The sequence below is a fragment of the Carcharodon carcharias genome, chromosome 26, assembly GCF_017639515.1.
Source record: "Carcharodon carcharias isolate sCarCar2 chromosome 26, sCarCar2.pri, whole genome shotgun sequence".
Taxonomy (NCBI): domain Eukaryota; kingdom Metazoa; phylum Chordata; class Chondrichthyes; order Lamniformes; family Lamnidae; genus Carcharodon; species Carcharodon carcharias.
The window spans coordinates 31,968,852-31,982,518 of record NC_054492.1 but is presented as its reverse complement, the minus strand read 5'-3'; the positions used below and the strand labels follow the sequence as shown (position 1 = coordinate 31,982,518).

Sequence of the window (13,667 nt, the reverse complement as noted above, 5' to 3'; positions counted from 1 at the left end):
CCAGCCCACCCTGTTGCCATTACACTGTGCGGATGGGCTCAATTGGAGCAGTGGGGGACTTCCACCTCTCAACAGGGAGGAACTCCCACCCTCGGGAGCTGCCAGCTAATCCGATTAGCCACCAGCTCCATGAGCGCATCAGCAGGCGTTGTTGGCACAGCAATGAGGAGGAATGCAGCCCAACGGACCCCGGGTTTAATGCATTGTGTAGGTAGGAAGATAGTGGGTGGGGGGGTGTCTATCTTGGGAGACAGCCCCTCAAGATAGAACACCCCCCCCACTTTGAAAATTTTGTTTATAAAAACCGGCTACGTATTATCGTGGTAAATTGGCTTGGTAACAAGCCTGATTGGTCCTCAACAATCTTCTTAAATATGAAGGGTGGGCTACCGCTTTCAGCATGCGCCCACACACCCATTCGATAGGGGTGAGCAGGTAGGTGGTGGGCAGCTGCCATATTCAATGTGCCCCCACACACTCCCTCCTGGCAGGGGCATGTAAAATGCAGTCCGTAGTCTAGCATGAGTCACCAACTTCAGTAGAGGAGACAAAGGAGTAATCAAAGAAAAAGTTCAGCCAGGAAAAGGCAGTTCTCAACATGTAGGAGTGCATTTTGTGCTTACCTATGAGAGAGTATTTCCTGAATAGAATTTATACGAGGTATTTCTGAAGGCAAGTTTTTAAGGTAAGCAGGCAGGTTTATCTGATTTTCGAAAAGCTGAAATCAAAATTTTACCAGTTAAAAAAACCTGATGGGGAACTATATCTCAAAGGCAAAAATATTAACAGAAATAATGACACAAGCTCTATAAACATAAAACAATGAAAATCATGGAACCTTTCTTATCGCCATCAACAATTATAAAGTGAAAGATATTGGCTCTTTTATTTTCAAATATCAAAGCAATATTGTTCCGTTTATTATCTCTCATAGCCAGTCACATTAACTGTGATCTTTAACTATCAAGGTGGATCCCAGAGTACTGTAACAATTCATTATTATATTTTACACATAGCTACACCTTTCTCTTACAAAACCCCCACTTTCCAATGCTCTAGAAATTATTTCTGCAAGCCATTGTTATTTTTGAATGACAAGACTAATGTTGCACGGAAACCCAATTTATCTCTGCTTTTCCTTGATTTCCAAATTACTGACCTACCTGGGATTGGCGTAAACAGGATAGATTGGAAATATATTGAAACTTCCAGTCAGGTTGAACAACAAGGTTGAGCGGACAATTCAAACTCTGCAGAGTCTTCCATGGAACTGAGGAACAACAGCGTCGCTCAAAAACAGATGTGTCCTGGATAATGAAGGGAAAGATTGCAAACATTCCAAACTACTAAGCACAGCAAATATTTTCAGATTTTTAAGTGATAACTGAACATAATTAACTTCCTCAACCATTCACTACTGCAAAATAAGAGTCAGAATACACTATCATAATTCATGCTATTCCTTTGCAGCCAACTAAAATCCAAAGGCAACAGCATGCTAACTTCTAAATTTTGCCACAGGTTAAGACTTTTGTTTTCTATGCTTTAATATTCCTCAAAATAGCAGCTTTTGATTCTCTTACCAGCTGTTTTGGTGTAATCAGTCTGTACACTCCCCCCTGGTTTATCAGATGGTACCACTTCACAGCTTTGTCCATGAAATCCAACAGCACCTGCAATGGCATTGTGAAGAAAATTACATATAACTGGTTCGACTCTCCCAAGTGGGTACAAATATACCAGAGCCAAGATGTTGAGTCAGTTGGTCCAGAGGAGAAATCTGGTTTCAGGAACAGGCATCTAAAATGCTTTTTTTCATATTAACGCAAGCAAAAAGGAAAAAAATCAATGGCAAGAGATCCCCAACAAAACACTGAAATAGTGGGAAGGAACAAAGATCAACACAAGGAAAATTGAACATACAAATATCGAACTGAACTATTCACACATTACTGGTTGTTCAGCAGCACTGACTGCTCTCAAGACTGATGGGAAGAGATCAAAGATGTGCATTACCTGTTTAATAAGCATCCTTCATTATTAAGATGTTCTTATTAAATGCATACGCAATCATGTTTTAGCACCTTCAGAACAACAGGAGAGTAAAACGTGAGAAAACTGGCAACCAAGTGCCATCTGGGTAATCCCATGGAGGGATTTGAAAACAAGGATGAGAATTTTAAAATCAAAGCACTACATTCTTGACCAGGAGCCAATCTAGGTTAGCGAGCATAGGGGCAATATGTGAGAAGGACTTGGGGAAAGTAAAGAGTAAACAATTTAAACAACTTTCATTTGCAATTCATCTATCAAATACATTTATGACTGTAAAAATCACATCTAAAAGAAACGGGCAGCTTCTCAGTTTTGCATCCCTTCCTCACAAAGCATATAGTAGTCAACTACAAGCTATTGCACTTCTCAAAAATTTGATAGAGGCAACCTGCCATTACTTCAATAGTAATTCAATTTCATTATACAGAACTGCATTTTGGCCATCATCAACAGATTTTAGTTATATTTTTCAGTTGCAGTGAGGGAAACAGCAGGGAGGCTGGTGAAAGTGACAGCTAGGGTTAGCTCAGTGAGATTCAGGGAGCAGTTCCTTCCAACACCAGTGACTTTTTGGGAATGTAAAATATTGCACTGGTAAGTAGATGCCAGTGTATATTACAGTAGGACACTGCAATACTTCAAACATATTAATAAGACGAGTATAACCCATTAATAAGAGTATAACCAACACAGTAAAATCATACTGCAAGTTCAACTTGCAGCATAAAACCTTAGGTCCTCTGACTTACTCCAACTGCCGCCATTTACAAGTAAGCTATTTTAAAAATATTATTTACATTACATTAATTCACATTACACTAATTTTCCTTACATTTGCATAAAATTAAATGTTTTGTAAATGTAACAACCATATTAAGTGTTGGCACAGGGGTTTAAAAACTAACTTCAGTAGTGGAAATTAAGCACCCCACTGAGAATAGGTGTAATGGAAAAAATGATCCTGCACCTACACTCAAGAGGTGAACACCAATCTCGGAGAAGGTGCATTGCGCAATTCATAAAATTGACCTTTGCCATGCAAAGATTTTGGAAATCACCCATTGATTTGCCAAATATCAGTCTTTCCCTATATACACCACTAAAGACATGGCACAAGATGACATTTTTCTCTTAACAAATCGCAAGGGTGTGATAACTTTTTTTTTTCAGAAGTGGAACTTGGCAACGACACTAGCATTATTAGGTTATACAATTGGCCATAAAATGTGCTGCGTCTAACATAATTGTTAGTGGGAAATTAAGGTCATAGGTTTTTTTTGAAAATAATGACAATATTCTTCACCTTGTAAGCATTAACAAATGCCATGGTATTCATAACCACAATTTTGGTGCTCTTTGGTGGTTTCAACAATACTGTATATTTGTTTAGCTTCTAACGTCTTCAGATGAGATGGCATTTACTATTTCACAAATCAGGAATTCAGTTTTGGCTACCAACCACAGGAAAGTGTTCAAGAAGCTTAGTTAAACATAAATATGCTCTCTCACACCTTTAACTATGTAAAAGATGTCCTTAGCACACAATGCACCCAACACATTGCACACAGTTCACTAATGTCCTTTAGGGAAGGAAGTCTGCCTTCCTTACCTGGTCTGGCCTACATCTGACTCGAGACCCACAGCAAGTGGCTGACTCTTAAAATGTCCTCTGAACAAGGGTAATTAGGGATGGGAAATAAATGCTGGCCTAGCCAATGATACCCACACCCCATGGGCAAATTAAAAAAAATTAACTTGTAGGAAAAAATGTTTCCCTAGCCACGCAATCACTATTAACCAAGTACGACAGTGGAATACTTGTAAAGAGACACATTGTCAGCCATTTTAAATTGGAAGCTTTTTCCATTTGTCAGAACTCTGTACAAATAGCCCACCAGCTGTAAGTTATGTATATTTTAACTCCTGATATTTTGCTAATATTGCATCCTTAATCAAAATATAGATCAAAAGTAGATTTATACTTTAAAAATTAAGTCACATTTTTAGCTCAAATCCATCTTGAAGGACAAGTGTAACAGTACATTACTACTCTAAGTAATTCCATTATGACCTTTGATGCAACATGAATATATTTTCCTAGGATTACAATTTAGACATTTAAGATCGGTTGTAAAATTCTCATTTACATTAACTGAAAAAGCGCCATTTGGAGAAAGTTATATTTACAAAAATACTAAACGCTCAGCATTAATCCATATATACCATTTCAAAAATATAGTTATGTTACAGAGAGTATACATAATATGAAAAGCTATTCTAAAATAAATCCCATTGCCACCAGATAATAGTGTCTGGAAAAACAAGTTACTCCATTGCTTTCTGGCAACAATGTGCAACAGAAAATGTGCTGAGAGTCATACATCATCATGGTGAAAATGAGAGTCAACTATCTCTACCTCACAGGAAACAGAAAGCACCTTGAACTTCAAGGAGAATTTATCTAGGGACTATCATCTGCAAAACTACCTGTAACAACAAGTCAACAATCTTATTTAAGGTTTCCACGTATTTCTCATTATGAATGTTTAAGAAAAAGTTTTAAGTAACATGTTGAATAGAAATTACGTTCAGAACTGGTGTGTGCCCGTAACTATCTCGGATCTATGCAAGAGACTAAGCAAAAGAACTCTAAATTGGTCTTTCAGTGTACCTAATGTATTATTTTCCCTCCTCACAATTGCAGACCATGAATTAAGACCTCTATGTAAATGTAAGATTCTTGACATTCCCAAGAAAAGTGGTGAGCAAATCCCCAAAACCGCAAACCCATTAAGTATTAAGATACTTTAAACAAAATGATTATGTGCAAAAGCTTTGATAAATTTATATCGGTCACCCCTTGCTGCTCCACTAATGTCCAGAGTTTAATCTCAGCCACCCTCCTCAAATGTGACTCTTAAGACAGCATTAGGTGGAACTTTTTAAACAAGAAAAAAGCTGCATTATTTTTCCAGTAAAATATTGGTTCAAGGTTATTTAACTTTGAAAAGCTCCACTGTAAACAATAATGGCCATTTGCCAGAACAATTTGTATACAATTCAAAGCTTACTGGGAGCAAGTTTTCCCTAACACCAATAAATGCAGAATAATAAGCACTGTGTTTTGCCACCTTTAATTTCCTCGAGATTGCAAGGGTTAATTTTGCACCCTTTTACTGAGGGACCCAAACGAACAATGAAGACACACATTAGGCAAACTGCAGTATTTACCAGAAGCTTAGGAAAAGCAGTTTATAGCACAAATAACTATTTTCAGTATTTTGTGAACCAACCAAAATTATGTTACAGTAGTCTTCCTCCCACACCTATACCTCCCACACCTATACAAGTGAAGGCATGAATTTGCACAAAAATGGCGCTTCCTCAAAGCTCGTCGTCTTTGCTATAAAGACTAGGTGAAGCTGTGCTTACTTCCGGACACCCATAAATTGGCGGGAAATATCACAAGAAACATTTGAAAGTAATTCTCCCAAAGACATAAAAAGATCAAACAAATATTCTGGCCAACACTAATGAGACAGTAATCCTGATCTGCGCACTCAGATCTCAAATTTACCCAGGAAAAATTAAATGCTTTTTTCAACATTTAACAGATAAAGCCCAATTAATACATTTTTAAAAAATACTAAGGGAAATTGGGTCACAAAAATAAGTACAAGTCAAAGTTTAATTCTAATTTGCATTTTCTGTTACAGGTTCGATCTTGAAACAAAATGGTGGTAAACTCAGAAATTAATTTTTAAAAATGACAGAAATAAACAGGCTCAAATAAGGGTTTGTTGATATATCAAACCACAACAATGAAATTCACAAAATTTAAGCCAAAGCAAAAGGGTTTGATGCATTAAGCTACAAATATGCAGATTTGAAATTTGGTCAGTTCACAAAATACTGCAAATGAAAACATATTTCACACAGCTGCAGTTCTGAGTTATTCACTCATGGAAATTTACACTTACTTTTGTAGTGTACTCACTTCAAAATATATTTTAATATTTCAAAATATCAATGTTTCAACAAAAAAGACTGCACTTTTACTGCTGCACAATGACTAGTTTCGGAGTTTAACATTACCCATACTTTCCTCACTCCATTGCAAGTTTACATGATGAAAAGGTAACTTTCAGACCCAGACAATTAATCTACTCAATATAAAAAAACAAGTGGAGTGTTAATCTTTTGAACATAACTTATGTTTGCAGGGATGTTTAATCAATACAATAAACTGAAATCGTGCAACTCTTCCAAAACAAAAGTGAATGCAACAGGAGCATTTGTGTCCAGTTCTTATTGTTTTTATATTTGACTGAGCATATCTCAAGCTTTTGCTTAAAGGGATTCTGAAGTGACTTCATGAAGCTATCAGTATTCATGTTTAGTTAACAATTGCACATTTACACTTATTCCCAGTGTTTAGTGATTCAGAAATTACATGACCAATCCAAACTTGAAAAACACCAAGGGCTCTGGCATACAAGAATGCTATTTTTAATTAACTCTTTTCCGTAATGCTTATTCTGTTTCCATCTTACTATCATAGCGCTTGAATATATCCATGAGACTTAACTGTAAACCAATTTCTCAGTTAAACTGAAGTGTTTAGGTCCAAAATGCAGCCAAAATTTGTAACTTCTCAGGATAGTTTCTGGGAGCGAAAGATGATTGAAACATTTTTACTGTACCTCCAACCAGCAACTTTAATTTTATGAAAAAAAACAATTTACAAGATGGGGATGAAAATGAAATTAATTTTCAGTAATGAAAGAAGTCAAGGATAAATGACATAAGATAGATAAGATGACAAAAAAATGCTCAACTCCCCAAAAAATGCAAGCTTAATGCAAAATTATCACAACAGAACCCATTTAGGGTTGAATTAATCACATGACCTCCTCAGCACAAAGAGTTAACAAAGCCAACACCCAAACAAAGAAAGCTTTTTGATAAGTCATGGGTCACTTCAGATTTACTTGTATTCAGTAAACAACCTAAATCGATCACAACCTAGCCAACACATGTTCACAACTATAACCTTGCAAACTAATACTCTGAAGGTCGTTGCTTATATAAAAATACAGGCATTCCTTTATGACGAATCTTGTGCCACATAGTATAGCCATTAGTGATTTGATCAAGATCATTAGTTTTTTTTTAGAGACTTGATCTTTGTCCACAATTTTTCATTGATATGTTCTGTAAGATCAAAAATTAAATGTGGGGTTTTTTTTAAAAAAAGAGTAACTAAAGGGTTAATGTTGCAGTTTATTTTTGATTTAGGGAATTTATCCAAATAAGGTTTGTAATCGACCACCAGAAGTTTGTGTCAAAATCATTTCCATTTGAGAGAGATTAGGACAGTATGTAACAGTCATAGCTGCTATAATTAGAGAGCTGTAATTGTACTGCATCGCAGCACTAGTTTTCAAGGACAAAGTTCAATTAAAACAGTACTTACTTGTGTACGCTTGTTGTATTCAGAACAAAGAGAGGGGTCTGCTTCCAGCTCAAGCAATCCCTCGATTTTTCCTGCATCTTTCCGCTGTCTGGGTCTTCCCATGGTGACTGCAGAAGCCCGGAAAGCCAGTCCCAGCCCCGTTTTAGCTCTCTGGGTGAAAGCCTCTCCAGAGCCATTAGTATGCTCACAGCCTTCGTTTCTGCCATATTGACAGTTCCTCAGCATCAAGGCATCTTTGTGAGTTATAAGCACCAGCTGGGCAACGCAGCCCGCGCCGCGGGTTCTCCCCTCCCTCTCGCTCGGCCGCGCTGCCCGAGGTCCGGGGCGGGTACCTGTGGTGTCGCCCGGCCGCCTGGGCTCGCCCTGGATGCCCACCGCTCGCCCGCCAGTCCATGATGGGTGTGAACAGACAGTTCTTCCACTTTCACCAACATGGCCTTCTTGCAGCACAACTTCCTCCAGCCGAGGCATTTTGGGAAGGGAAGGGCTGTCTCGGCGCTGATTGGACGTGATGCCGTTGACCTCATCGTTTTTGCATGCCTCACTGCAGCTGCCGCTGCTCGCAGCGCTTGCAGCAGACGACAAACTGGCTGGCAGCGCAGGGCTGAGCAGGGCTGGTCTTGCAGCAGCAGCAGCCCCATGTCTTTTCAGCACTTGCAGGTCACCCACACAGAACTGGGCATAGATCCTGTTAAAACAGCAGATTTTTTTTTATATTAAAAAAAATTATTTTTTTTATTTTTCAATTGGATTCAATTACCAATCAAGTGCACTCACAAAGAGAAGCTACATTTTTGTTTCCGGCTCTTGTTTTTTTTTTTCGCCACCCCCCACCAAACAAAAAGAGCTCACGCAGCTGAGGCTAAAATGGAGCAGCAACAAAAGCGAAGAGAGCTGTAGTCGAAACCCGAGAGTTTCAGTAACCACAAAAACATCTGCTGCAGAGAACTACCCCGCCCTCTAACGCTTCCAGTTCAGACCAATCACATTCCCCAGCAAATCCCCAAGGGTTGATAAATGACGTGCATTGCAGATAATAGCCACTAAATGTGCCCCGGTTCTGAAGCAAACAAGCCGAGGAAGGACGTTTGGACATTTCTCTATGCTGCAGTTATTTTTTTTAATTAAATTTGCGAGGCACCTTAAAAAAGGATTTGTCACTGAAAAAAAATACATTCCAGATTCTAGCCTCAATTACAAAAATATCACCGTTCACCTCTAACTACAACTAAACATTCGCTTTCAGCTCAATCCCTTCCCAAATCCTCTCCCATCATGCCCGACAAAAGACAACAAGCCATGCCACGTCGACAGGCTGTAATGGAAAAATACTGCAGAGCCTCTTAAAGGGAAACTAAATCCTGGACAACTTTGTTTTGCCCAATTCGTGCGGGAGGAGAAAACTTAAGTTTCTCCTCAAGTTCACATCTTATTCCGATTACAATCCTGCTTTAATTTCGCTTTTGCATTAAAAAAAAAACTTCAGCCATACCCATATCAATGTTAAATCTGTAACCGGTTTGACATGTACGTTTTCACCACGGCTTCTGTGCAATGGCTGTGCATGGTCCGTGTAATTATATAACCGGATAAGGCATGCAGTAACGATACTGAACTTTTCAGCACGTTAATTTACATTCAGTAGAAAACTTGTCTTCCTGATTGCAGTTGAAGATTCTCTTTTAAATCAAGTCTTAAACAAACCAAGTCTAGCATTCACACATACATGTAAAATAATCAGATTTGTGGAATTATTCAAATATGATAAACAGATTTCTCTAAACAGTCGTTAATTTTTAACCTCCTAAATTTTTTGCCTCCTCTTCTGAAGGGTAATATTTCAAACAGGGCGAGTTTCTTGCCAGTGTCCCTCAATCAAGTTCATAAAACAAGGTTATCCAGCTATTATTAATTACATTGCTGTTTGTGGCAGTTGTGTGCATTTTGGTCGCTGTGTTTCCTACATTACAACTTCAAAAGTAATGCATTAGCCAAGTGTAAAGGAGGTTATGAAAGGCAGTATATAAATGCAAGTTTTTCTTTCCAAAAGTGTACTTCTACAGTATGTACAGAATAATGTGGGTGCCAACAATTCCCTAAGCACTTGCAGCAGGAACCATTCTATGTGAAAGTGGAAGTGAATTGCAAATCAAAAACAAAAATACCTGTTAAAACTCAGCAGGTCTGGCAGCATCTGTGGAGAGGAGCACAGTTAACGTTGAGTCCACATGACTCTTCAACAGAACTAAGGAAAAATAGAAAAGGGGTGAAATATAAACTGGTTTAAGGTGGGGGGGAAGAGACAAGAAGAGCTGGATTGAGGGCCAGTGACAGGTGGAGATAACCAAAAGATGTCACAGACAAAAGGACAAACAGGTGTTGATGGTGGTGATATTATTTCAAGGAAAGTGCTAATTATGGGTAGAAAGCAGGACGAGCAAGGTACAGATAGCCCGGGGGGGGGGGGGTAAAGGAATCGAAAAAGGCTAAAAGGTGGAGATACATTTAAAAATAATGGAAATAGGTGGGAAAAGAAAAATCTATATAAATTATTGGAAAAAACAAAAAGGAGAGGGAAAATCGGGAAGGGGGTGGGGATGGAGGAGAGAGTTCATGATCTAAAATTGTTGAACTCAATATTCAGTCCGGAAGGCTGTAAAGTGCCTAGTCGGACTGACATGTTCTTCTTCCTTAACCGAGGTTTTCCACCCATGGTGGTTGACAGGGCCCTCAACCGTGTCCGGCCCATCTCCCGCGCATCCGCCCTCACGCCTTCTTCTCCCTCCCAGAAACATGATAGGATCACCCTCGTCCTCACTTATCACCCCACCAGCCTCCGCATTCAAAGGATCATCTCTGCCATTTCTGCCAACTCCAGCATGATGCCACCACCAAACACATCTTCCCTTCACCCCCCCCCGGCGGCATTCTGTAGGGATCGTTCCCTCTGTGACACCCTGGTCCACTCCTCCATCACCCCCTACACCTCAACGCCCTCCCACGGCACATTTCCATGCAACCGCAGAAGATGCAACACCTGCCCCTTTACTTCCCCTCTCCTCACTGTCCAAGGGCCCAAACTCTCATTTCAAATGAAGCAGCATTTCACTTGCACTTCCTTCAACTTAGTCTACTGCATTTGTTGCTCCCAATGTGGTTTCCTCTACATTGGAGAGACCAAACGCAGACTGGGTGACTGCTTTGCAGAACACCTTCGGTCTGTCCGCAAGCATTACCCAGACCTCTCTGTCGCTTGCCATTTCAACACTCCACCCTGCTCTCATGCCCACATGTCCATCCTTAGCTTGCTGCATTGTTCCAGTGAAGATCAACGCAAACTGGAGGAACAGCACCTCATATTCCGACTAGGCACTTTACAGCCTTCCGGACTGAATATTGAGTTCAACAATTTTAGATCTTAAACTCTCTCCTCCATCCCCACCCCCTTCCCGATTTTCCCTCTCCTTTTTGTTTTTTCCAATAATTTATATAGATTTTTCTTTTCCCACCTATTTCCATTACTTTTAAATGTATTTCCATCCATTGTTTTATCTCTACCTTTTAGCCTTTTTCGATTCCTTCACCCCACCCCACCCCCACTAGGGCTATCTGTACCTTGCTCGTCCTGCTTTCTACCCTTAATTAGCACATTCCTTTAGATAATATCACCACCTTCAACACCTCTTTGTCCTTTTGTCTGTGACATCTTTTGGTCATCTCCACATATCACTGGCCCTCTATCCAACTCTTCTTGTCCCACCACCCCTCCCCCAAACCAGCTTATATTTCAGCCCTTTTCTATTTTTCCTTAGTTCTGTTGAAGAGTCATGCGGACTCGAAATGTTAACTGTGCTCCTCTCCACAGATGCTGCCAGACCTGCTGAGTTTTTCCCGATACTTTTGTTTTTGTTTTGGATTTCCAGCATCCGCAGTTTTTTGCTTTTATCTTAGTGAATAGTAAATGTTGCTGGGCTCACAGAGTAGGCTTTTCAAACCTAGAGAACATCAGTGTTGCGCCTAATCCTGAGCTTGTGGCGATCCCCATGTGCACGTCCAAACACAGATAAGTGATCATGCTTACTCAGCTGGAGAGCCAAAGCTGACCACATTTCTCAGCCTAGACATGTTCAGGCCAATTGCACCACCCATCATAGGTGAAATCAGCCAAGTCAGCTGGAAAAAGCTGTCACCAAAACGTCAGTCTTTTTCTTTCAGATGGTGGATCAGATGTGTATTTCCAGTGCTTTCACTAAAACAGACAATGTGGTCATCATCACATTGCTGTTTGTGGAAGACTGCTGTACAAAATTCACTGCTGTATTATACTACATTACAACAGTGAAAGCACTTCAGAAATACTTAATCCACTGTAAAACGTTTTGGGACTCAAGATCATGAAAGGTGTTACATCAATAAAAGTTATTTTATTTTTGCTTTCAGCATATGTGATTTTTTTTCTTTCATGTCAATACCACAGCATCTAGTTAAAAAAGGGAATTATTGTAGACAACGGTATGGCAAAAATCTGATTAGCACCTGTTGTTTGAAACTAGCAGTGTAGACATTGGGGCTTCTTTTAAAATTTTAAACACTGCAACATTTCCATCATCACAAGAATAGGAAATCCCTTAGAGATGAGTTTCTGCAGAAATGTCTCCGTTCCTCCCATTAAACGAGTGACTTCTTCATGGAGTACAGTTCCAATGATGCTGGCGTTCTTCCAGTACCTTGCCCAAAGGCCACCTCTCCATATACTAGCTTTGATAGTGAATATCAAATTATTCACTCTCTGATCAGGTTTCTTCCTCTGCCAAAAGTCACAAGTGACATCCTGTAAGTGACCAGGGTGCACTACCCTCCTCCTCCTCTTGCATGAACTGCCTTTGATACAGTTGACTACATCATTCTCTTCCAACACCTCTTCTCTGTTGCTCAGCTGAGTGGCACTGCCTTCACCTGGTTCCACTCTTACCTATCCTGTTGTAGGCAGAGAATCTCTTGCATTGGCTTCACTTCCCATCCCTACGCTCATTAATTTTGGAGTCTCCAAAAGATATACCTTTGGCACCTTCTATTTCTCAGCAACACGTTGTCCAACAGAGGCATCAGTCATCCGAAAACATATGCATTCACATGTACATACACAGATGATACCCAGCTCTACCTCACCGTCACCTCATTTGACTCCTCTACTGTCTCATGTTGCCAAATTGCTTGTCTGACATTCAGTGCTGGGTGAATCTTAATTTCTTGCAATTAAACATTTGGGAGACTGATCACAACCTTCATTCCCAAAACAGTGATTCTGTCCAGGCCACCAATTCAGTCTGAAAGAGACTATTCAGTACCTCAGCATGCTACTTCACTAATGTTATGGACAGGGGAGGAAAGATAAACTTAACTCTCAATTCCCTTCTCTTACAGTCCATATTAAGTATGTGTTTTTTTGGAAAAGGTAAATGTGTGTGTTTCTTAGTCCCCTTCTGCGTGTGGTCAATTTAAATAATTAGCAGCAGATTTTTGTGGGTTTAAAAATTAAGATTTATTCACACACTCCTCCAGAGTCGGTAAATGCTACATTAATAACTCAACAGTCACGCACACACACTCGAGAAAAAGTACAGTTAAAGAAAATGGTTCATAGTTCATGTTTCTATCTCTTTATGAGAAGACAGTCTTTGAGGGTCTGGTGAAGAAGGAAGTCTTTTCCACTCCTGAATTGCTGTTTAGATGAGTTCAGGTAGCTGGAGTCAGATATCAAAATTATTGTAGGATTCCCTCAAAGAGATGAACGTTCAACAGATCATAAAGTTAGACATTTGTGGCTTTCAAATCAGGAAGTCCAATTTCTTTACATGTGGACTTGGATTTTGGAATTAGGTTGAGAGGCTTTTAAAGACTTTACAGTCCCCAGGTTCTTAAAAGGCAAAAACGGCAGAGCATTTTGCTGCAGCTGCTGTCTCTTTCGGTGCCTTCTGCAGACTGCCCAGGCCTCTCTGGGTCCTTAGATTAAAACTCGTTATCTCCAGCCAGTTTCGGTCACGTAACCAACAGTGCTATTGTCCAACCAGATTGGCTTGGAAGTCCAAAGCCATTACCATACAATAAATGTATGGTGGTCTTTCACACTTAGCTT

At 39.7% G+C, this 13,667-nt stretch overlaps 1 protein-coding gene across 3 annotated transcripts in view; it reads right to left on the bottom strand.

The window, feature by feature from the left end:
• ctc1 (CTS telomere maintenance complex component 1) overlaps positions 1–13,667 on the bottom strand; it is an 82,841-nt gene that overhangs the window by 26,856 nt on the left and 42,318 nt on the right. For all 3 annotated transcript variants that reach the window (XR_005941427.1, XR_005941428.1, XM_041174846.1), the window contains exons 13-16: positions 7,532–8,219; positions 1,584–1,673; positions 1,164–1,307; positions 624–718 (exon numbers count right to left, since the gene is read on the bottom strand). Coding sequence is in view for 1 of the 3 variants with exons in the window: in XM_041174846.1 (XP_041030780.1) it covers positions 624–718; positions 1,164–1,307; positions 1,584–1,673; positions 7,532–8,219 (1,017 nt within the window). In the remaining 2 variants the exon portion in view is untranslated. The remainder of the gene's footprint in view (positions 1–623; positions 719–1,163; positions 1,308–1,583; positions 1,674–7,531; positions 8,220–13,667) is intronic.